The following is a 26,143-nucleotide window of genomic DNA, read 5'->3' on the forward strand; positions in this document are numbered from 1 at the left end:
CATTTCATTTGTTTCGCTACGTTCTAAAATGAAATGAAAAAGGCTTCTACCTCCTTCTCATCAAACCTTAGCAATGCTTGGACATATTTCAATAGATCCCCTCCAAGCCTTCGTCTATGACACTCTTTCTCACTATCCTCATCACTTTCATCCAACTGTACGTTTCCCTTTACGCCTGCCAATTTTAACTGACTGTCATGTTTCATGGCCATTTTCTGAAGTTCAAACTCTCTCTCTTTATCTTTTTCCCTGATCTGTATCTCCCTTTCCCTTTCTTTTTCCTCTCTATCTCTTTTGTGTTCAAGCTGCTTTAATTCTTTCTCATGTTCCATTTGTTTAATTTGTAACTGAATTTTTGCCATTTCCAATGAGTCAAACTGTATCTCAGGCAACTTTAAGTGCTTAGCCACTGCCATAATTACCTCATCTTTTCGCATTTTGTCAGGTAATGTTAACTGCAATGTTTTTGCCAAATCTAACAGTCTGCTTTTAGTCTCTGTCCGTAAGGTACTGCGTGTGACCGTCTCCACCCCCAAAAACTTCAGAGCCTCTGAAAGAGCCATTGTCCACAAGACACTCCCTACTTGAACTAAAATACCACACCTGAAAAGCAACCACAATATGCTCATCTCTCACTGTCTTGAAGTTCATTAAGCAAATCCAGTAGATAGACTTTTATCCCCCTCAAGCCCCCAGTTTGTTATGGGCCAGGGTTTAGAGAACCCCAAAGTATATCATGGAGTTCACTGATCCACAACTTTTAATAGATTGTGGTATGGGGAGCACACGGCCCACTCTACAGGTGTGGTACCGCAGAAATAGAAAAGTATTTTTTAAAGCAAAACAATGTTTATTCTATGAACTCAAGTTAACCTGTTTAAAAGATAGTGAACATCTTAGCAACCATTAATATAAATACACCCCCCAAAGAATAAAACACTAAGTAATCCTTTAAGCTTTCCTTTTAACATCCATAAGACTTAAAAAAGAACTTTTAACAGAAGCACATCAGGTTAAAGTCACTACTGAGAGCAGTTATTATTTTTAAATCACCAAAGGATTGATTTACAGTTTTTAGATTACAGCGAGAGAGACTAATACCCCTTCTGGTTGTGACTGCAGCTATCCAGCTCTGAAAACGAAACTAAAACACACCCTGCAGCAAACAACCTAAAATGAAAGTAAAAAGCTGAGAGACAGCCCAGCTCCACCCGCTCTCTGACATCACTGCAGTAATAAACACCCACTTCTTAAAGGTACTCACTGGTGGGGCAGGCAATAAACAAAGAAATAACAGATGCATGTAGAAATGGTACAGCAGTTATCATGGGGGATTTTAATCTACATGTCGATTGGTTGAACCAGGTCGGTCAAGGCAGCCTTGAGGAGGAGTTTATAGAATGTATCCGCAATAGTTTCCTAGAACAGTATGTAATGGAACCTACGAGGGAACAAGCGGTCCTAGATCTGGTCCTGTGTAATAAGACAGGATTGATTAATGATCTCATAGTTAGGGATCCTCTCGGAAGGAGCGATCATAATATGGTGGAATTTAAAATACAGATGGAGGGTGAGAAGGTAAAATCAAACACTAGTGTTTTGTGCTTAAAGAAAGGAGATTACAATGGGATGAGAGAAGAACTAGCTAAGGTAGACTGGGCGCAAAGACGTTATGCTGAAACAGTTGAGGAACAGTGGAGAACCTTCCAAGTGATTTTTCACAGTGCTCAGCAAAGGTTTATACCAACAAAAAGGAAGGACGGTAAAAAGAGGGAAAATCGACCGTGGATATCTAAGGAAATAAGGGAGAGTATCAAATTGAAGGAAAAAGCATACAAAGTGGCAAAGATTTGTGGGAGACTAGAGGACTGGGAAATCTTTAGGGGGCAACAGAAAGCTACTAAAAAAGCTATAAAGAAGAGTAAGATTATGAGAGTAAACTTGCTCAGAATATAAAAACAGACAGTAAAAGTTTCTACAAATATATAAAACAAAAAAGAGTTGCTAAGGTAAATATTGATCCTTTAGAGGATGAGAAGGGAGATTTAATAATGGGAGATGAGGAAATGGCTGAGGAACTGAACAGGGTTTTTGGGTCTTCACAGTGGAAGACACAAATAACATGCCAGTGACTGATAGAAATGCGGCTATGGCAGCCGAGGACCTTGAGATGATTGTCATCACTAAGGAAGTAGTGATGGGCAAGCTAATGGGGCTAAAGGTGGACAAGTCTCCTGGCCCTGATGGAATGCATCCCAGAGTGCTAAAAGAGATGGCTAGGGAAATTGCAAATGCACTAGTGATAATTTACCAAAATTCACTAGACTTTGGGGTGGTCCCGGCGGATTGGAAATTAGCAAACGTGACACCACCGTTTAAAAATGGAGGTAGGCAGAAAGTGGGTAATTATAGGCCAGTTAGGCAGGTAGTAGGGAAGTTGCTGGAATCTATCATCAAGGAAGAAATATCGAGGCATCTGGATGGAAATTGTCCCATTGGGCAGACACAGCATGGGTTCATAAAGAGCAGGTCGTGCCTAACTAATTTAGTGGATTTTTTTGAGGGAATTACCAGTGGGGCAGATAACGGGGAGCCAATGAATGTGGTATATCTGGATTTCCAGAAAGATTTTGACAAGGTGCCACACAAAAGATTGCCGCATAAAATAAAGATGCATGGCATTAAGGGTAAAGTAGTAGCATGGATAGAGGATTGGTTAATTAATAGAAAGCAAAAAGTGGGGATTAATGGGTGTTTCTCTGGTTGGCAATCAGTAGCTAGTGGTGTCCCTCAGGGATCAGTGTTGGGCCCACAATTGTTCACAATTTATATAGATGATTTGGAGTTGGGGACCAAGTGCAATGTGTTCACGTTTGCACGAAGCTGAGTGGTAAAGCAAAACGTGCAGAGGATACTGGAAGTCTGCAGAGGGATTTGGATAGGTTCAGTGAATGGGCTAGAGTCTGGCAGGTGGAATACAATGTTGACAAGTGTGAGGTTATCCATTTTGGTAGGAATAATAGCAAAAGGGATTATTATTTAAATGATAAAATATTAAAACATGCTGCTGTGCAGAGAGACCTGGGTGTGCTAGTGCATGAGTCACAAAAAGTTGGTTTACAGGTGATTAAGAAGGCAAAGAAAATTTTGTCCTTCATTGCTAGAGGGATGGAGTTTAAGACTAGGGAGGTTATGCAGACAGTGATCCAAGCGGGAATCGAACCTGGGACCTTGCCGCTGTGAAGCAGCAGTGCTAACCATTGTGCGACCGTACTGTGAGGGGAATTGGAAACAAAAGCGGGACAGTAATGTTACAGTTAAATGGGGCATTGGTGAGGCTGCACCTGGAACAGTGTACACCGTGTCGGTGTCCTTATTTAAGGAAAAATGTAAAAGGTTTACTAGACTAATAGCTGGAATGGGCGAGTTGTCTTTCAGGAAGCAGCACGGTAGCATAGTGGTTAGCACAGTTGCTTCACAGCTCCAGGGTCCCAGGTTCGATTACTGGCTTGGATCACTGTCTGTGTGGAGTCTGCACGTTCTCCCCGTGTCTGCGTGGGTTTCCTCCGGGTGCTCCGGTTTCCTCCCACAGTCCAAAGATGTGCAGGTTAGGTGGATTGGCCATGATAAATTGCCCTTAGTGTCGGGTGGGGTTACTGGATTATGGGGATAGGGTGGAGGTGTGGGCTTGGGTAGGGTGCTCTTTCCAAGAGTCGGTGCAGACTCGATGGGCCGAATGGCCTCCTTCTGCACTGTAAATTCTATGAACGTTTGGACAGGTTAGACTGGTATTCACTGGAGATCAGATAAATAAGAGGAGACTTGATTGAAACCAGGGTAGATGCAGAGAGGCTGTTTCCTCTTGTCATAGAAACTAGAACTGGGTGACACTTTTAAAATAAGGGGACGCTCATTTAAAACAGAGGAGAAGGATTTTTCCCTGTACGTATGCACCCACACAGATACACCCACCCCTACACTCACAAATACACACACTTCCCACACTACATATCGATTAGCAATAGGAAGCCTTAACCGATGATGCAAATGCCAATTGTCGTCCCCAGCTGCTGCCTCTATTAACTCATTAGAGATTAAACTAGAGATCATTGATCAACTACTGATCCACAGCCCATAGGGATGCCTTTTTATGACAATTGATGCGAGTTTCATGGCCATCATTACGGAATCTGGTCTTATAGTCCAGATTTTTAAGTATATGCCCCAGAGCATTGGTTTGAGCCCCTGGATTACTCGTGCACCCAGCAATCTCTCACAAACAGCAGTGTGATAATGATCAGCTGATCTGTTTCTTTGTGATATTGACTTGAGGGATAAATATTGTCTGAGGCACTGTGAAATTCCCTGCTCCACTTCAGAGAAAACAGCCCCAGCCCATTTGATCATTCTCATGGCTAAAATGCTCCACTCCTGACAACATCCTCTGTAAATCTCCTCGGTATCCTCTCTGGTACAATCACATCTTTCCATAATGCGATGATTAGAACCTGATTCCAGCTCTGGGCTAACTGGTATTTTATATAGTGTAAGCTCCCTGTTCTTATATTCTAACAAAGGGTATCCTGTATACCTTTCTAACCACCTGTCCTGCCACATTCAGGGATCTGTAAACATGCACTCCAAAGTTCCTCTATTCCTTTACACTTCTCAGTATCTTACCATTTATTGTATATTCCTTTACCTTATTTGCCTTCCCCAAATATGTTACCTCGGTACTTTTCACAATGTCATAAGCAAGATGTGGGGAATTCGTGGGTTAGACTAACTCTCTCTTCCTGTGTCGTACATTGAATTTAGGGGTAGTGACATGTCATTTTTTTTTAATCATAGAATTTACAATGCAGAAGGAGGCCATTCGGCCCATCGAGTCTGCACCGGCTCTTGGAAAGAGCACCCTACCCAAAGTCAACACCTCCACCCTATCCCCATAACCCAGTAACCCCACCCAACACGAAGGGCAATTTTGGACACTAAGGGCAATTTATCACGGCCAATCCACCTAACCTGCACATCTTTGGACTGTGGGAGGAAACCGGAGCACCCGGAGGAAACCCACGCACACACGGGGAGGATGTGCAGACTCCGCACAGACAGTGACCCCAAGCCAGAATCGAACCTGGGACCCTGGAGCTGTGAGGCAATTGTGCTATGCACAATGCTACCGTGCTGCCCAAAGTACCTTTAAGAAATGGGGGTTTATAAAATAGCTGTACAAAGAACAAAGAACAAAGAAATGTACAGCACAGGAACAGGCCCTTCGGCCCTCCAAGCCCGTGCCGACCATACTGCCCGACTAAACTACAATCTTCTACACTTCCTGGGTCCGTATCCTTCTATTCCCATCCTATTCATATATTTGTCAAGATGCCCCTTAAATGTCCCTATTGTCCCTGCTTCCACTACCTCCTCCGGTAGCGAGTTCCAGGTACCCACTACCCTCTGTGTAAAAAACTTGCCTCGTACATCTACTCTAAACCTTGCCCCTCTCACCTTAAACCTATGCCCCCTAGTAATTGACCCCTCTACCCTGGGGAAAAGCCTCTGACTATCCACTCTGTCTATGCCCCTCATAATTTTGTATACCTCTATCAGGTCGCCCCTCAACCTCTTTCGTTCCAGTGAGAACAAACCGAGTTTATTCAATCGCTCCTCATAGCTTAAGCCCTCCATACCAGGCAACATTCTGGTAAATCTCTTCTGCACCCTCTCTAAAGCCTCCACATCCTTCTGGTAGTGTGGCGACCAGAATTGAACACTATACTCCAAGTGTGGCCTAACTAAGGTTCTATACAGCTGCAACATGACTTGCCAATTCTTATACTCAATGCCCCGGCCAATGAAGGCAAGCATGCCGTATGCCTTCTTGACTACCTTCTCCACCTGTGTTGCCCCTTTCAATGACCTGTGGACTTGTACTCCTAGATCTCTTTGACTTTCAATACTCTTGAGGGTTCTACCATTCACTGTATATTCCCTACCTGCATTAGACCTTCCAAAATGCATTACCTCACATTTGTCCGGATTAAACTCCATCTGCCATCTCTCCGCCCAAGTCTCCAGACAATCTAAATCCTGCTGTATCCTCAGACAGTCCTCATCGCTATCCGCAATTCCACCAACCTTTGTGTCGTCTGCAAACTTACTAATCAGACCAGTTACATTTTCCTCCAAATCATTTATATATACTACAAAGAGCAAAGGTCCCAGCACTGATCCCTGTGGAACACCACTGGTCACAGCCCTCCAATTAGAAAAGCATCCCTCCATTGCTACCCTCTGCCTTCTATGGCCTAGCCAGTTCTGTATCCACCTTGCCAGTTCATCCCTGATCCCGTGTGACTTCACCTTTTGTACTAGTCTACCATGAGGGACCTTGTCAAAGGCCTTACTGAAGTCCATATAGACAACATCTACTGCCCTACCTGCATCAATCATCTTAGTGACCTCCTCGAAAAACTCTATCAAGTTAGTGAGACACGACCTCCCCTTCACAAAACCGTGCTGCCTCTCACTAATACGTCCATTTGCTTCCAAATGGGAGTAGATCCTGTCTCTAAGAATTCTCTCCAGTAATTTCCCTACCACTGAAGTAAGGCTCACCGGCCTGTAGTTCCCGGGATTATCCTTGCTACCCTTCTTAAACAGAGGAACAACATTGGCTATTCTCCAGTCCTCCGGGACATCCCCTGAAGACAGCGAGGATCCAAAGATTTCTGTCAAGGCCTCAGCAATTTCCTCTCCAGCCTCCTTCAGTATTCTGGGGTAGATCCCATCAGGCCCTTGGGACTTATCTACCTTAATATTTTTTAAGACACCCAACACCTCGTCTTTTTGGATCACAATGTGACCCAGGCTATCTACACCCCCTTCTCCAGACTCAACATCTACCAATTCCTTCTCTTTGGTGAATACTGATGCAAAGTATTCATTTAGTACCTCGCCCATTTCCTCTGGCTCCACACATAGATTCCCTTGCCTATCCTTCAGTGGGCCAACCCTTTCCCTGGCTACCCTCTTGCTTTTTATGTACGTGTAAAAAGCCTTGGGATTTTCCTTAACCCTATTTGCCAATGACTTTTCGTGACCCCTTCTAGCCCTCCTGACTCCTTGCTTAAGTTCCTTCCTACTTTCCTTATATGCCACACAGGCTTCGTCTGTTCCCAGCCTTTTAGCCCTGACAAATGCCTCCTTTTTCTTTTTGACGAGGCCTACAATATCACTCGTCATCCAAGGTTCCCGAAAATTGCCGTATTTATCTTTCTTCCTCACAGGAACATGCCTGTCCTGTATTCCTTTCAACTGACACTTGAAAGCCTCCCACATGTCAGATGTTGATTTGCCCTCAAACATCCGCCCCCAATCTATGTTCTTCAGTTCCCGCCTAATATTGTTATAATTAGCCTTCCCCCAATTTAGCACATTCATCCTCGGACCACTCTTATCTTTGTCCACCAGTACTTTAAAACTTACTGAATTGTGGTCACTGTTCCCGAAATGCTCCCCTACTGAAACATCTACCACCTGGCCGGGCTCATTCCCCAATACCAGGTCCAGTACTGCCCCTTCCCTAGTTGGACTGTTTACATATTGTTTTAAGAAGCCCTCCTGGATGCTCCTTACAAACTCCGCCCCGTCTAAGCCCCGGCACTAAGTGAGTCCCAGTCAATATTGGGGAAGTTGAAGTCTCCCATCACCACAACCCTGTTGTTTTTACTCTTTTCCAAAATCTGTCTACCTATCTGCTCCTCTATCTCCCGCTGGCTGTTGGGAGGCCTGTAGTATACCCCCAACATTGTGACTGCACCCTTCTTATTCCTGATCTCTACCCATATAGCCTCACTGCCCTCTGAGGTGTCCTCTCGCAGTATAGCTGTGATATTCTCCCGAACAAGTAGCGCAACTCCGCCTCCCCTTTTACATCCCCCTCTATCCCGCCTGAAACATCTAAATCCTGGAACGTTTAGCTGCCAATCCTGCCCTTCCCTCAACCAGGTCTCTGTAATGGCAACAACATCATAGTTCCAAGTAGTAATCCAAGCTCTAAGTTCATCTGCCTTACCCGTAATGCTCCTTGCATTAAACATATGCACTTCAGGCCACCAGACCCGCTGTGTTCAGCAACTTCTCCCCGTCTGCTCTGCCTCAGAGCCACACTGTCCCTATTCCCTAGTTCTCCCTCAATGCTCTCACCTTCTGACCTATTGCTCCCGTGCCCACCCCCCTGCCATACTAGTTTAAACCCTCCCGTGTGACACTAGCAAACCTCGCGGCCAGGATATTTATGCCTCTCCGGTTTAGATGCAACCCGTCCATCTTATACAGGTCACACCTGCCCCGGAAGAGCTCCCAGTGGTCCAGATAACGGAAACCCTCCCTCCTACACATCCTGTAGTGGATGTACCTTTAAGAAATGGGTGTTTATCAGTGATGTCAGAGTGTGGGCGGAGCTGGGGTGTCTGTCTGCTTTTACTTTCGCTTTGGGCTCCCAGCTACAGGGTGTGTTTAGTTTCATTTTAGATTTGGAGAAGCTGCAGTATTGCTGGCTTTGAAAGCAGACCAAGGCAGGCCAGCAGCACGGTTCGATTCCCGTATCAGCCTCCCCGAACAGGCGCCGGAATGTGGCGACTAGGGGCTTTTCACGGTAACTTCATTCGAAGCCTACTTGTGACAATAAGCGATTTTCATTTCATTTCACAGCAAGATGTGTATGAATCTCTGCAAGCTTATGAATGTTCATTTGGTGATTTCAAAGTGGTAACTGTTCTCAGTAGAACAAAGAAAAGTACAGCACAGGAACAGGCCCTTCGGCCCTCCAAGCCTGTGCCGACCATGCTGCCCGTCTGAACTAAAATCTTCTACACTTCCTGGGTCCGTATCCCTCTATTCCCATCCTATTCATGTATTTGTCAAGATGACCCTTAAATGTCACTATCGTCCCTGTTTCCACCACCTCCTCAGGCAGCGAGTTCCAGGCACCCACTACCCTCTGCGTAAAAAACTTGCCTCGTACATCTACTCTAAACCTTGCCCCTCTCGCCTTAAACCTATGCCCCCTAGTAATTGACCCCTCTAACCTGGGAAAAAGTCTCTGACTATCCACTCTGACTATGCCCCTCATAATTTTGTAGACCTCTATCAGGTCGCCCCTCAACCTCCTTCATTCCAGTGAGAACAAACCGAGTTTATTCAACCTCTCCTCATAGCTAATGGCCTCCATACCAGGCAACATTCTGGTAAATCTCTTCTGCACCCTCTCTAAAGCCTCCACATCCTTCTGGTAGTGTGGCGACCAGAACTGAACACTATACTCCAAGTGTGGCCTAACTAAGGTTCTATACAGCTGCAACATGACTTGCCAATTTTTATACTCAATGTCCCGGCCAATGAAGGCAAGCATGCCGTATGCCTTCTTGACTACCTTCTCCACCTGTGTTGCCCCTTTCAGTGACCTGTGGACCTGTACACCTAGATCTCTCTGACTGTCAATACTCTTAAGGGTTCTACCATTCACTGTATATTCCCTACCTGTATTGACCTTCCAAAATGCATTACCTCACATTTGTCCGGATTAAACTCCATCTGCCATCTCGCCACCCAAGTCTCCAAACAATCTAAATCCTGCTGTATCCTCTGGCAGTCCTCATCGCTATCCACAATTCCACCAACCTTTGTGTCGTCCGCAAACTGACTCATCAGACCAGTTACATTTCCTCCAAATCATTTATATATACTATGAACAGCAAAGGTCCCAGCACTGATCCCTGCGGACCACCACTAGTCACAGCCCTCCAATCAGAAAAGCATCCTTCCATTGCTACTCTCTGCCTTCTATGGCCTAGCCAGTTCTGTATCCATCTTGCCAGCTCACCCCTGATCCCATGTGACTTCACCTTTTGTACTAGTCTACCATGAGGGACCTTGTCAAAGGCCTTACTGAAGTCCATATAGACAACATCTACTGCCCTACCTGCATCAATCATCTTAGTGACCTCCTCGAAAAACTCTATCAAGTTAGTGAGACACGACCTCCCCTTCACAAAACCATGCCGCCTCTCGCTAATACGACCACAGTAGTGAAGTTAAACCTGATGTCTTTCAGCAAAAAGGGTTCTCTTTGTCTTCTGGATGTTGCAAGGAAAGATTAAGAGTTACTTATAGAGTATTGTATTCTTTGGGGGATTTATTGGTGTTGATAGTTGTTAAGGTGTTTATTGGGGGTTTATAAAGTGTTAACTGGTTTCATAAATAAACATAGTTTTAATGTTAAAGTACTGTAGATCTCTGTTGCATCACACCTGTATAGTGGGCCGTTTGCTCCCCATACCACAATCTATTAAAAGTTGTGGGTCAGGTGAACTCCATGATACACTTTGGGGTTCTCTAAACCCTGGCCCATAACAGTAGGATGGAGGAGTTAAATATTATGTTTGATCTTCAAGGGAGAAGACCGAGAGAAAGAAGAATGCTCCTTTTTGTGGCATTTAACAACTCTGCCTTCTTATGTGGCCTGTGCAGGGAAGGAACAGAAGTGAACCTACATTGTTGTCTGTGGCATACAAGGTCCATTCATGACTCAAGGACCTGACCAATAAGCAGCCAAACTGCTTATCACGCTTCTTAATTAACTATCCAGAACTGTATACAATAGAAAATCTTTTGAACCAGTGTTTACCTTACCCCACTCCCCTGCTGTATAAGGCTTGGTTCAAGAATCAGTAATTGCTCTACAGTATGTTTTCCTCACACAAACGCACACAGCCATGACTTGAGAGAATTGGAACAGGAAAATCCTGGATGGCCAAGATTGCCAAAATGCTGTGTGTGAGATGAGAACACAATTCCATCTGGTAGGACACAGATTCCTGAAGACCATCTCCCAGAGTTGGCTTCCTTTGGGAGGGCAATAGCAGTGACCAGGAGGCTGTACTGCTAATAATAATAATAATAGCTTATTGTCACAAGTAGGCTTCAATGAAGTTACTCTGAAAAGCCCCAAGTCGCCACATTCCGCTGTCTGTTCGGGGAGGCTGATACGGGAATTGAACCCGCGCTGCTGGCATTGTTCTGCATTACAAGCCAGCTGTTTAGCCCACTGTGCTAAACCAGCCCCTGTTAGTAGCAGTTAAGCAGTTAACTTTCTCGCCAAGGCTGCCTCGGGCTTATACGTGATTTGTAACTTTTAAAATAAAAACATGCATAAAAACATGCATAACTCAGTCAACCCGAGAGAGAACAAGGCCAATGCCTCGCAGAATCTAAAGATAAGACAAGCACAATCTAAACTTGTCTCTTCACAGAACAGGAGAGTAAATATTCTGTTGATTGATTTCTGGCACGCCACCTGATTTCTAGCACACTGCCAGTGTAGACTGGGAAATCAGGATCTGGAAATGTCTACTTTACACACTTCGCCTCTTTGCTGCATCATTAATTTAGAATCAAAGCATACAGTTCAAACCTCCAGCCTTGGAGAACTTGCTCCTTCGCTCGTGCTCAAAACTGTGGAACTGCTTAACTCTTCTGTCAGTGTCAGAAGATTAAATTCAAGTCTCTGTCCAGAAAGTCATATCAATACAGAAAGGTTACAGCACATTGTCCTCAATCACTGTGCTGGCTCTCCGAAGGAGCAATTTACCTTGTGCTCGCTCCCTGGCTTTCTCCCTGTAGTACTTGTTATGGGCTAGGGTTTAGAGAACCCCAAAGTGTATCATGGAGTTCACCTGACCCACAACTTTTAATAGATTGTGGTGTGGGAGCACACGGCCCACTCTACAGGTGTGGTACAGCAGAAATGGAAAAGTATTTTTTAAAGCAAAACAATGTTTATTCTATGAACTCAAGTTCACCTTTTTAAAACAAACAGTGACCATCTTAGCAACCATCAATTCGAATACAACCCCAAAGAATACAACACTAAGTAATCCTTTAAGCTTTCCTTTTAACATCTATAAGACTTAAAACACCTTTTACCAGAAGCACATCAGGTTAAAGTCACTACTGTTATTAATTTTAAATCACCAGGATCGATTTACAGTCTTTAGATTACAGAGAGAGATTCATGCATCTTCTGGCTGTGACGGCAGCTATCCAGCTCTGAAAACGAAACGAAAATGCACCCTGCAGCAAACAGCCTAAAACGAAAGTAAAAAGCTGACAAGACAGCCCAGCTCCACCCACTCTCTGACATCACTGCATGTAGTAAACACCCATTTCTTAAAGGTATTCTCACATGACACACTGCATATTACTTGTTTTCAGATAATTATTTAATTCCCTTTTAAATGCTTCAACTCAACCTACCTCAACCTCGCTCCCTGGCACTCCAGATCCCAGCCACTCATTGAAGGAAATGTTTCTCATGTCTCCATTGTTTCTTTTCTGAACTACTCTATGTTCTATGTAACTTAAATTCTATGCCATCTCTTTCTCGATCCTTCACCAATGCGAACAGTGTTTCCCCATCCACTCTGTCCATGATTTTGGGCATCTCGATCAAAAATCGCCTGTCAACCTTCCCTTCCCCAAAGAAAACAATCCCAGCCCCCAATTCATCTCCAAAAGCAGAACTTCCTCACCCTTGGTACCGTGCTTGGGACTTGAGCACAAAATTCAGGCCAACAGTCCCAGCACATAATGGAGGGAGAGCAACGGTAGCACTGTGGTTGGCACAATTGCTTCACAGCTCCAGGGTCCCAGGTTCAATTCCGGCTTGGGTCACTGTCTGTGCGGAGTCTGCACGTCCTCCCCGTGTGTGCGTGGGTTTCCTCCGGGTGCTCCGGTTTCCTCCCACAGTCCAAAGATGTGCAGGTTAGGTGGATTGGCCTTGATAAATTGCCCTTAGTGTCCCAATAAAAGAGGTTCGGTAGGGTTACTGGGATAGGGTGGAGGTGTGGGCTTGGATGGGGTGATCTTTCCAAGGGCCGGTGCAGACTCGATGGGCTGAATGGCCCCCTTCTGCGCCTTAAATTCTATGTCTAAATCTGTAAATATAATCAATAAAAGTGATAATGAATCTGTCAATTGATGCTGAAAGCAAACTAAGTCATCAATGTCTTTAGCCAGCCTGGGCCTTCATGTCTCCAGTTCCATACCCGTGTGGCGGCGCAAACCACCCAAGTTACATCAAAACTAATCCAAAGAGTGAGGTTCCAACCAAGCAGCATATTGGAGCAGATCATCTCGGGGACTGCGCTGGTTTCAGGAAGCAGCCCACAATCGGCTCACCGACGGTAATGATGGCCAAGCCAGCAATTTCACTTACTAAGAATGATTTTTTATTTTTTTTAATTAAAAAAAGCACTTACTTTACATTCAGGTGTTCATACAATCCGTGATCTAGGAGCACCAGTTCTGCTTTCCCATCGCGGCCTTTCCTAACCAACACTGCACAAGAGAGGGGGAAAAAACCCACCAAATGTAAATTTGACTTGTGAGGATATAAAGGAATTACATGGGAGAGGAGAGGCGCTGGAGCAGGAGAAATCGGCAGACATCTCAGCAGATACAGGTCAGCGTATTCAGATGGATGCTAAAGAGCGAGTTCTCCATGGGGCCCTAGGCTGATATTTCCTCTCTAAACAAAACAATTAACTGGTTGTTTACCTCGCTGCTGCTCGAGAGATCTTGCTGTGGGAGATCGATCATTATACTTGAAAGCAATTGAATGTGTGTGTGTGAAACACTGACATCTTCAAGATGCAACAATATGCAATCTAAACGTACTATATGAAGCTCCTGCTGAAGATAGTCTCATTCAATAGCATTACCATTGCTCAATCCCCCACCATCCACACCCTGGGGTGGGGGGGGGGGGGGGGGGGGGGGCGTGAAACATAACTGGACCAGACACACTGTGGCTTCAAGAACAGGTCAGAGGTCAGGAATCCTGCAGCAAGTGACCTCCTGACCCCCCAAAGCCCATCCATCTACTTACAAGTCAGGAGTGTGATGGAATACTCCCCACCTGCCTGGATGAGTACATCTCCAACGACACTGAAGAAGCTCGACACCATTCAGGACAAAGCAGCCCACTTGATTGGCATGGCACCCAGCACCTCCCAACATCCATTCTCTCCGCCACCACAGTGGCAGCCGTGTCTACCACCTACTAGACACACTGTAGCGACTCACCAAGACTCCCAAACACATGGCCTCTACTGCCTGGAAGGACAAGGGCAGTAGATTCATGGGAATACCATCACCAGAAAGTTCTCCTCCAAGCCACACATCAGCTTGGAAATACATTGTTGTTCCTTCACTGTCGCCGGGTCAAAATCCTGGAACTCCCGAACAGCTGAGGGTGTGCCTACACCACACGGAATGCAACAATTCAAAGCAGCTCACCACCACCTTTTCAAGGATAATTAGTGTTGGGTAATAAAAAGGCTGGCCTAGCCAGCGAAGCCAATTCCCATGAAATAATTGTAAACCTGCTGGGCTTCCGATGGCGGCTATGTGGTGAGCAGATGCACACGCAGTGGCTCCCGCCAGGGCATTTCGATTTTGACCCTTTTTACCCAGTTTACGACGGATATCTGGGGAGGAATTTGTTTAGTTCGATGGGATAGGGTTCCCCTCACAAAGGTAATGCCCAACAAATAGGGCAAGGGATTGTTGTCAGATTCCGAGGTCCCTCAAGCCCTGGTGGGGGGTGGGGGAGACAACGGCATGGCGGAGGTATCGGCTACGTTGTTGGCCTCTCCATGGTTGACTGAGATGTTCGCAAGCTTCTTGACGGAAGTCACTGAGGAACAGAGAAGGCTCCTATTCCGGTGGCTCTGGAGCAGAGGGGAACCTCCAGGTGGTGGGGTTCCTGGTTATCTACTGCTCTTGTCCTTCTAGGTGGTTGTGGGTTTGGAAGGTGTTGTCGAAGGAACCTTGGTGAGTTACTGCAGTGCATCTTGTAGATGGTGCACACGGCTGTCACTGTTCATCGGTGGTGAAGGGTTTGAGTGTTTGCAGAAGGTGGAGCAATCAAGCGGGCTGCTTTGTCTTGGATGGTGTCGAGCTTCCTGAGTGTTGGAGCTGCACTCATCCAGGCAAGTGGAGAGTATTCCAACACACTCCTGACTTGTGCCTTGTAGATGGTGGGCAGGCTTTAGGGGTCATGAGGTGAATTACTCGCGTTGGATTCCTAGCCTTTGACCTGCCCTGGTAGCCATAGTATTAATGATGGTAGTGATGGTAATGCCATTGAATGTCAAGGGACGGTGGTTAGATGTTCTCTTGTAGGTGATGGTCATTGCTCGGCACTTGTGTGGCACAAATGTAACTTGCCACTTGTCAGCCCCGAGCCTGGATATTGTCCAGGTCTTGCTGCATTTGGACACGGACTGCTTCATTATCTGAGGAGTTGCGAATGATGCTGAACGCTGTGCAGTCATCCGCGAACATCCCCACCTCTGACCTTATGATGGAAGGGAGGCCATTGATGAAGCAGCTGAAAATGTTTAGGCCGAGGACAGTACTCTGAGGAACTCCTGCAGTGATGTCCGAGAGCTGAGACAACCACCAAAACCATTTTCCTTTGTGCCAGGTATTACTCCAACCAGCAGAGAGTTCTCCCCCCCCCCCCCCCCCGATTCCCATTGACTCCATTTAGCTAGGGCTCCTTGATGCCATATTCGGTCAAAAGCTGCCTTGATGTCAAGGGCAGTCACTCTCACCTCAGGCAGTCAGCCTTTTTGTCTATCACTGAACCTATAGCGCAGGAGGCCATTTAGCCTATCAAGTCTGCACTGACACTCTGATACAGCACAGTACCTAAGCCCACTCCCCTATAACCCCACCCCTAACCTTTGAATACGGAGGGATAATTTAGCATGGCCAATCCACCTAATCTGCACATTGTTGGACTGTGGGAGGAAACTGGAGCACCCGTAGGAATCCAACGCAGACACAGGGAGAACGTGCAAACTCCACACACTCGAGGTCGGAATCGAACCCGTGCGCCTGGCGTTGTAAGGCAGCAGTTCTAAGCGCTGTGCCATCATGCTGCCTATGTTTAAACCAAGGCAGTAATGAGATCAGGAGCCGAGTGATCCTGGCAGAACCCAAACTGAGCGTCCGTGAGCAGGTTATTGCCGAGTAAGAGTCGCTTGATAGCACTGTTGATGACTACTTTAGGGACATGTTTTTGGAAGGTAGCTTCACTGGTTTGGAAGAGCTTTTGGAGAAATTCCAGCTCCAGAAAGTGAACATAAGAACTAGGAACAGGAGTAGGTCATCTGGCCCCTCGAGCCTGCTCCGCCATTCAATGAGATCATGGCTGATCTTTGTGGACTCAGCTCCACTCTCCGGCCCGTACACCATATCCCCGAATCCCTTTATTCTTTAGAAAGGTATCTATCTTTTTCTTAAAAACGTTTAAAGAAGGAGCCTCAACTGCTTCACTGGGCAAGGAATTCCAGAGATTCACAACCCTTTGGGTGAAGAAGTTCCTCCTAAACCCAGTCCTAAATCTACTTCCCCTTATTTTGAGGCTATGCCCCCTAGTTCTGCTTTCCCCGACCAGTGGAAACAACCTGCCCGCATCTATCCTATCTATTCCCTTCATAATTTTATATGTTTCAATAAGATCCCCCCGCATCCTTCTAAACTCCAATGAGTACAGTCCCAGTCTACTCAACCTCTCATCATAATCTAATCCCCTCAACTCTGGGATCAACCTAGTGAATCTCCTCTGCACTCCCTCCAGTGCCAATATGTCCTTTCTCAGGTAAGGAGACCAAAACTGAACACAATACTCCAGATGCGGCCTCACCAACACCCTATACAATTGCAGCATAACCTCACTAGTCTTGAACTTCATCCCTCTCGCAATGAAAGACAAAACTCGATTAGCCTTCTTAATCACCTGTTGCACCTGCACACCAATGTGAATGTATTCAGGTACTTGCAGGTCCACAATTTTATAAACAAGGAGCTGCCTTCATTTCTCCTGGCACCATCGCTCTTGGACAGGTTCCTGTCCTCAGCTCAGTTTGGGGAGGGTAAGATTTTGGATATTTATGGGCAGATGTTGTCGACGGAGCAGATTTCAGTGGAAGAACTAAAGGGGAAATGGAGGGTGAACTGGGTTTAGTTTTTGAGGGAAGGGGAGTGTGGTGTGGACAGGGTCAACGTCACTTCCTCGTGTGCAAGGTTAAGCTTGATCCAGTTCAAGATGGTGCACAGGGTGCCCCTGACCAGGGCGCGTATGAGTTGGTTCTTCTTGGGGGTGGAGGATAGGTGTGAACGGTGCTCTTGGGGGCTGGCGAATCATAGGCACATGTTTTGGTCCTGCCACAAGCTTGTAAACTTCTGGGTCTCGGACTTACCATTCCCAGGGTGGGGGTCAGCGTGGATGAACCCAGTATAAAATATCTGCTCTGCAAAAGTCCTGACCAGCTTATCCGCAACCTGAGGAAAGGGAGGGAGAAAAGGAGACGGTGTGTGAGAGTACAGCGCAACGTTTCCAGCTCTTCTTTCAACAGCATGACCGACCATCAGAGATGGCGGGTGTGCAACACGCGGGCACAGATGTGACACCTTAAAAACTGGAGATGTGGGCCTTCTGAACTGGAAACCCTTCCCCCTGTCATTAGCACCTTAGAGGAAGTGAACTAAATGCTCCAAATAAAGGCATTTTTTCCATTTCAGTTACAGCTCAATATTGGCCTGCCTAGTTGGCGTCACAAGCCTGGCTGTTACTTATTGCCCAGCCCTAGCTGCCCTCGAGGTGGTGACATTGGTTTGCTGCCTGAAACCGCTGCCACCCAGGAGGCGTAGATACATCCACAATTCTGTTAGGAGGGAGTTACAGAATTTCCCCCCAGCAATGACCAGTAAATATTGATGCATTTCCAAGTCAGGATTGTGGGGGATTTGGAGGGGAACTTGGAGATGTGAGTGTTCCCATGTGTCTGCTAAGAGGCTGCTGTCAAAGGGGTTACAGTGTATCCTGCAGGCAGAGCATGTAGCAGCCAAGGTGTGTCAGTGGTGGATGGAGTGGCTGGTTTCAATGAAGACCAGCCATCCAGTGAAGGAAGCTCAGAGGTTCTATCCAGATTTGAGCAGTTTGCTGACCTCAAGAGTTTGATTTGAAGACATCACTTTGTGCAGGCTAGGAGAAACCTTGTCCAGGGTTGTCAGGGAGCAAGGTAGGTGCTGGGGAACATTGCATCTTTCAAAGGGCAAATGACTTTTAAAAGCTTTAAAGCTAATCGAGAAAGCATAGACGATGGGTTTTGACTTTGGATTGTTTTAGTCAAGAGTTTGCACAGTCACAATATATTGAAAGACTATAAGCTTCAAATGGTACAGAGCCTACAACTATTGGCAGGGGCTAGACAACAATAGGATGAAAATTAAAATCTCCCAGGAATCCCACTCCTGGTCCCCATCTGACAAACCCTCTCAGAATGCAGCATGCATGGACATCAGGTGGTGAGTCTGACCTACGACCCCTCCCCCCCGCCCCACAGTTAAATGGATCTATTAACACAGACCGTCTGGGGGTCACATGTGAGGGCTGGTTACTTGAGGGAGTGAGTACTAGAGGGTGACTAATGCCTGTCCACAAATAACTGCCTTCAGAAGAGCTGAGGAATACATCTGAAGGAGTGGATAAGTGGGGCAAAATCTGTACTCACATCTTTTAAAGTTAAACCCTGCTGCTCAATTTCATCGATGCTGGTGATTTTACAGCCCTCGCAGTAATCTGCAGTCAGGATTCGCTGAAAGTAAAAGCAGGTACAGATCAGGCAGAAATACATTTGCAGAGCCTACAAAAGGCAGAAAATGCCTGCGCAGCACATAGGTGGGTGATTAGTGTGGAGAATTAGGAAGAGCTGACCACAGGTACGGTATAATGGGAAGGAGGGGTTTTGGTACAATCTAGACAGCAGGGTCACCAAAGTGCACAATATCATCACAGAATATAATCAGACCAAAAAACAGAAAGCTCAGATTGGACTGATGTGTTTAAAGAATTATTAGAAAAATGGTTGCACACAGGAACAATGTTAGCAGCAATATGAAGTAGCACAGTGGTTAGCACTGATGCTTCATAGCGCCAGAGACCTGGGTTCGATTCCCGGCTTGGGCACCGTCTGTGCGGAGTCTGCATGTTCTCCCCGTGTCTGCGTCGGTTTCCTCCCACAAGTCCCCAAAGACGTGTTTGTTAGGTAAATTAGACATTCTGATTTCTCCCTCAGTGTACCCGAACATGCGCAGGGGTGTAATTTCATTGCAGTGTTAATGTAAGCCTACTTGTGACGATAATAAAGATTATTATAGAATGTTGGGTTAACCAGTGAAATTGAAATGAAATGAATATCGCTTATTGTCACAAGTAGGCTTCAAATGAAGTTACTGTGAAAAGCCCCTAGTCGCCACATTCCGGCGCCTGTTCGGGTAGGCTGGTACGGGAATTGAACCGTGCTGCTGGCCTGCCTTGGTCTGCTTTAAAAGCCAGCGATTTAGCCCTGTGCTAAACCAGCCCCAGTGGCACAGGTTATACAGGTCTTTGCCCCACTGCATTCTCAATCTAACTTCTTATCCTCATATCACATGAAGGAAAGTCACCATAGACCTAGATGGCCAGAGGCTGCTTTTCTCCTTTGAGCTGACTGGTGGTGATTTAACCTGAAGATCACCACACCTCAGGTGAGGGGCCAGGTTGATGGAACCTCAGCCGGTATGGGAATTGAACCAGTGCTGTTGGCCTTTCTCTTCGCCACAAACCAGAAGTTAGATTGAAATTAGCCCTTAAATTAAATTCCTTAAAATTTACCTTGAGATTTCCTGGGCGGAATTCTCCCCCGGAGGAAACCCAAGACACCCCTCAACCCAAGAGGCTTGCATGGGCTGGTTTAGCTCACTGTGCTAAATCGCTGGCTTTTAAAGCAGACCAAGACAGGCCAGCAGCACGGTTCGATTCCCGTATCAGCCTCCCCGAACAGGCGCCGGAATGTGGCGACTAGGGGCTTTTCACAGTAACTTCATTGAAGCCTACTCATGACAATAAGCGATTTTCATTTCATATTCATTCATAATGTCCTTTAACATTTGAGCTTTCATTGATAGCCAACAGATTCAAAGGGTTTATGAATGACTTGGCGAGCAACAAAACTCATGTGAAATATGGGCCCCTATTACCAAACCTGAATGAACGAACTCATCCGGGCAACTGAACCATCTTGAATCAACTATCAAGATGTTTGCCCAGCGTGCAGTTCTATGCCATCAATAACAGCTTTGATTACATTTTAATGACAAGAGACATAGCCAGAACATAGTTCATTCTTTTCGCCTCACCTTGCTGGTCTGCTCCCAGTACACCTTGGGAATGACAATAAATTTGAAGTGACTGAGGTCTTTTGCACACCGTTCTGCGTTATGGCCTTCATTCTCAAAGTCCAGTTCCTGGGCAAGTGTCCCCTTCAGGTCCTGTGGAGTATAGAACGTACAGGAATACATACGAGGCACTCTATGCATTCGACTGGCACAGAAACAGAAGCAAGTTATTGGGTCCCTCTAAGCCTGTACTGCCATGCAAACAGTTCACTGCTGATCATGGTGTTGCATCACTTCAGTTTGTAATGTTTGCTATGTAATCGGAAGGTTCTAATCTGTCACTAACACAGTTGTTTCCATCCATTATCACTTAACAGTGTTAAACCATTTCCCGGTTAGTTTAGTAATTAACCAGCCTGCTGTAACGCCGAGTCAGGTAACCACAAGAACCAGCCACTTGGGTCAGCGTCAGATACTGAGAGCTCCCAATGATCTCAGCGCAAGTTAAATGTCTTTAGAAGTGTGAAAGCAGATCCAAGTTGCAAACAGGGCTCAATTATGATCATTCGCATTTTCAATGCTGCTCAATCTTTGTTTTAAAATATTTTTATTCAAGGCATTTTCAATTTCTATACAAAACAGACAAAACTATTATCTTTATACACTTGCCAGTGAACACTAATTCCTCCATCCCTCGTAACACCCCACACATCCTAGTTTATCATAACAAAGATATCCCCGAACAATACACCCCACCTCCCCCCCCCAGTGACATCTATCGCTCCTTAAAGAGTGCGATGATTAACCTCCACCTTGTGGAAAAAATCCTCCTCTGACCCCAAGTATTCCGCCAAGTCACTCACCCACCCTGCTGCCTTGGGCAAATCCAGAGCCTGCCACCCTAGCAAGATCTGCCCCGCGGGCTATCAGAGAGGCCATCAAGACACGGGAGCAGAATTAGGCCACTCAATCATGGCTGATCTCACCTGGAGGAAACCCACGCAGACATGGGGAGAACGTGCAGACTCCGTCTGCACAGACAGTGACCCAAGCCGGGAACTGAACCTGGGACCCAAGCTAACCACTGTGCTACCCACATTTCTCTGCCTATCACTTGTTTCCCTTTCTGTCTTTTGCTTTCAGATGTCAATTGATGGGAATTCGGGACCGGCATGTTCCTGAGAGGAAGGAGGATAAGTATGGCAAGTTTCAGGAACCTTGTATGACAAGGGATATTGTAAGCCTCGTCCAAAAGAAAAAGGAAGCATTTGTAAGGGCTAGAAGGCTGGGAACAGATGAGGAATATAAAGAATATCAGAAAAGTAGGAAGGAGCTTAAGCAAGGAGTCAGGAGGGCTAAAAGGGGTCAAGAAAAGTCATTGGCAAACAGGATTAAGGAAAATCGCAAGGCTTTTTATATGTATATAAGGAGCAAACGGGTGAGGTACTAAATGAGTACTTTGCATAGTATTCACAAAGAGAAGGACTTGGTGGATGATGAGTCTGGGAAAGGGTGTGTAGATAGTCTGGGTCACATTGAGAACAAAAAGGAGGTATTGAGCGTCTTAAAAACATTAAAATAGATAGGACCCCAGGGCCTGATGGGATCTACCCCAGAACCAGGGGGAGGCAAGGGAGGAAATTGTTGGGACCTTGAAATAAATCTTTGTATCCTCACTGGCTACAAGTGAGGTCCCAGGGGACTGGAGACTAGCTAATGTTGTTCCTTTGTTTAAGAAGGGTAACAAGGATAATCCAGGTAATTACAGGCCGGTGAGCCTTATGTCAGAGGTACGGAAATTATTGGAGAGGATTCTTCGAGACAGGATTTACTCCCATTTGGATGCAAGTGGACGTATTAGCGAGGGGCAGCATGGTTTTGTGAAGGGGAGGTCATGTTCAAGGAAGTGATGAAGATGATTGATGAGGGTAGGGTGGTGGATGTCGTCTACATAGACTTCAGTAAGGCCTTTGACAAGGTCCCTCCTGGCAGACTGGTACAAAAGGTGAAGTCACACAGGATCAGAAGTGAGCTGGCAAGGTGGATACAGAACTGGCTAGGTCATAGAAGGCAGAGAGCAGCAATGGAAGAGTGCTTTTATGAATGGAGGGCTGAGACCGGTGGTGTCCTGCAGAGATCAGTGCTGGGACCTTTGTTGTTTGTAGTGTATATAAATGATTTGGAGGAAAATGTAACTAGTTTGATTAGTAAGTTTGCGGCCGACACAATGGTTAGTGGAATTTTCTGATAGTGATGAGGACTGTCAGAGTATACAGCTGGATGTAGATCGGTTGGAAATTTGGGCTGGGAGATGGCAGATGGAGTTTAATCCGGATAAATGTGAGATGATGCATTTTGGAAGATCTAATACGGTTGGAAATAAATGGCAGAACCCTCAAGATTAACAACAGGCAGAGGCATCTGCTGTACAGATCCACAGGTGACTGAAAGGGGCAACACAGGTGGAGATGGTGGTCAAGAAGGCATTCGGTATGCTTGCCTTCATCGACCAGGGCAATGAGTACAAAAATTGGCAAATTATGCTGCAGCTGTATAGAACCTTAGTTCGGCCACACTTGGAATATGGTGTTCAATTCTGGTCGCCACACTACCAGAAGGACGTGTAGGTTTTGGAGAAGGAACGGAAGAGGTTTACCAGGATGTTGCCTGGTATGGAGGGCATTAGCTATGAGGAGCGGTTGAATAAACTCGGTTTGTTCTCACTGGAATGAGTCTACAAAATAATGAGGGGCTTGGACAGAGTGGACAGTCAGAAGCTTTTTCCCAGGGTCGAAGAGTCAATAACTAGAGAGCATAGATGTGGCGAGCATAGGTTTAAGGTGCGAGTGGCAAAGTTTAAAGGAGATGTGCGAGGGAACTTTTTTTTTTACACAGAGGATGGGAATAGAGGGATATGGAACCTGGAAGTGTAATAGGTTTTAGGTTAGAAGGGCAGCATGATCGGTACAGACTTGGAGGGCCGAAGGACCTGGTCCTGTGCTGTACTTTTCTCTGTTCTAGAATGTCCTGTAGCCGCTCTGAGCATCTGTGAGCAGGTTATTGCTGAGTAAGTGCTGCTTGATAGCACTGTTGATGACTCCTTCCATCACTTATGAAGGAGAGTGGACTGATAGGACGGTAATTGGCTGGATTGGATTCGCCCTGTTTCTTGTGTACAGGACACACCTGGGCAATTTTCCACATTGCCGGGCAGATGCCAGTGTTGTAGCTGTGCTGGAACAGCTTGGCTAGGGGTGTTCTGGAGCATACGTTTTCAGTACTGTTGCTGGAATATTGTCAGGGCCCATAGCCTTTGCAGTGTACGGTGCCTTCAGCATTATTTGATATGTGGAGTGAATCATATTGGCTGAAGGCTGACATCTGTGATGCTGGCGACCTCTGGAGGAGACCAAATTGGATGAACCACTCGGCACTTCTGGCTAAAGATTGTTGCGAATGCCTCAGCCTTGTCTTTTGCACCTAGGTGCTGGCCTCCTCCATCATTGAGGTTGGGGATATTTATGGAGCCAACTCCTCCAGTGAGTTGTTTAATTGTCCATCACCATTCACAGCTGGATGTGGCAGGACTACAGAGCTTAGATCTGATACATTTGTTGTGGAATCGCTCAGCACTGTCTATTACTTGCTGCTTATGCTGTTTGCCACACTGGTAGTCCTGTGTTGTAGCTTCACCAGGCGGACACCTCATTTTTCGGTATGCCTGATGTTGCCCCTGGCATGCTCTCAGGCACTCTTCATTGAACCAGAGTTGATCCCCTGGCTTGGTGGCAAGGGTAGAGTGGGGGATATGCCAAGCGCTGAGGTTATAGATTGTGATCAAGTACAATTCTGCTGCTGCTGATGGCCCACAGCGCCTCCTGGATGCCCGGTCTTGAGTTGCTGGATCTGTTTGAAGCCTATCCTATTTAGCACGGTGGTAGTGCCACACAACACGATGGAGGGTATCCTCAGTGTGAAGCTGTGACTTTGTCTCCACAAGGACTGTGGTCACTCCCACCGATACGGTCATGGACAGAGACATCTGCAGCAGGCAGGTTGGTGAGGATGAGGCCAAGTATGTTTTTTCCCTCTTGTTGGCTCCCTCACCACTTGCTGCAGTCCCAGTCTAGCAGCTATGTCCGTTAGGACCCGGGCAGCTCGGTCTGTGGTGGTACTACCAAGACAGTCTTAGTGATGAACTTTGGAGTCCCCCACCCAGAGCATGTTCTGTGGTGTTCAACATGGAGGAGTACGGATTCATCAGCTGATGTGGCCGGTACGTGGTAATCAACAGGCGGTTACCTTGCCCATGTTTAATCTGAAGCCACGAGACTTCATGGGGTCAGGGGTCGATGTTGAGGATTCCCAGGGTAACCCCCTCCCGACTGTATACCATTGTGCCACCACCTCTACTGGGTCTGTCCTGCCGGTGAGACAGGACATACCCAGGAATGGTGACAGTGGTGTCTGGGACATTGTCTGTAACGTATGATTCTGAGAGTATGACTTTGTCAGGCTGTTGCTTGACTAGTCTGTGAGACAGCTCTCCCAACTTTGGCACAAGCCCCCAGATGTTAGTCAGGAGGACTTTGCATGGTCGGGAGTCTGCACTGGCCCTTGGAAAGAGCAGCCCACTGAAGCCCACACCTCCACCCTATCCCTGTAACCCAGTAACCCCACCAACCTTTTTGGACACTAGGGGCAATTTATCACGGCCAATCCACCTAACCTGCACATCTTTGGACTGTGGGAGGAAACCGGAGCACCCGGAGGAAACCCACGCAGACACAGGGAGAACGTATAGACTCCAAACAGACAGTGACCCAAGCCGGGAATCGAACCTGGGACCCTGGAGCTGTGAAGCGACAGTGCTAACCACTGAGCTGCCGTGCTGCCTGACTTATGATTTTAAATTAACCGTTGAAAGATATTTAAAATCAAATAATACCAATTACCCTACAGCCATACTTCCCTCTTCCTTGTTACGACAGAATATAGCCCTTACAAACCATTGACCACAGAATATAGCCCTTACAAACCATTGACCACAGAATATAGCCCTTACAAACTATTGACCACAGAATATAGCCCTTACAAACTATTGACCACAGAATATAGCCCTTACAAACTATTGACCACAGAATATAGCCCTTACAAACCATTGACCACAGAATATAGCCCTTACAAACCATTGACCACAGAATATAGCCCTTACAAACCATTGACCACAGAATATAGCCCTTACAAACTATTGACCACAGAATATAGCCCTTACAAACTATTGACCACAGAATATAGCCCTTACAAACTATTGACCACAGAATATAGCCCTTACAAACTATAAGCGATAAAAGTAATAAATACTTACCCGATCGTACTCACCCAAATCAGCTGCTGCCTCTTGCTGGCAGGATTCAGTTTTGAATCCTGACATCATGTCAGGAGCTCCAAACTCCAAGCTCGCACTCCACTCTCAGTCTCGCTCTTTCTCGCACTCCTTTATCCTCCCGGCTCCATTCAATCTCATTCTTTCTCTTTCATCTCTTCGACTCAGTTCTCAGTCTTGCTCTTTTTCGTGCTCCTTTATCCTCCTGGCTCTGCTCTCAGTCTCGCTCTTTCTCGCATTCCTTTATCCTCCTGGCTCTGCTCTCAGTCTCGCTCTTTCTCGCATTCCTTTAACTTCCCAGTTCTTTTGGATGAATATTGAGGTCCCATCTTTCCTTGGAGCTGGACAAAAACAATCCCAAGGCACCATGTCGCAGAAGAGCTAGGCAGTTCTCTGCGGTGTCCTGGTAAGCATTTATCTCTTGGTCATCATTAAAAAGAGGATCTGGTCATTATCCCA

General features: G+C 46.2%; 1 protein-coding gene across 1 annotated transcript in view; it reads right to left on the reverse strand.

The window, feature by feature from the left end:
• adck5 (aarF domain containing kinase 5) overlaps nt 1–26,143 on the reverse strand; it is a 275,480-nt gene that overhangs the window by 15,072 nt on the left and 234,265 nt on the right. The window contains exons 8-11 of the mRNA XM_072507984.1: nt 20,320–20,451; nt 18,654–18,737; nt 17,340–17,421; nt 13,326–13,404 (exon numbers count right to left, since the gene is read on the reverse strand). Of these exons, the coding sequence (XP_072364085.1) occupies nt 13,326–13,404; nt 17,340–17,421; nt 18,654–18,737; nt 20,320–20,451 (377 nt within the window). The remainder of the gene's footprint in view (nt 1–13,325; nt 13,405–17,339; nt 17,422–18,653; nt 18,738–20,319; nt 20,452–26,143) is intronic.

Source organism: Scyliorhinus torazame, chromosome 6, assembly GCF_047496885.1.
Source record: "Scyliorhinus torazame isolate Kashiwa2021f chromosome 6, sScyTor2.1, whole genome shotgun sequence".
NCBI classification, from domain to species: Eukaryota; Metazoa; Chordata; class Chondrichthyes; order Carcharhiniformes; family Scyliorhinidae; genus Scyliorhinus; species Scyliorhinus torazame.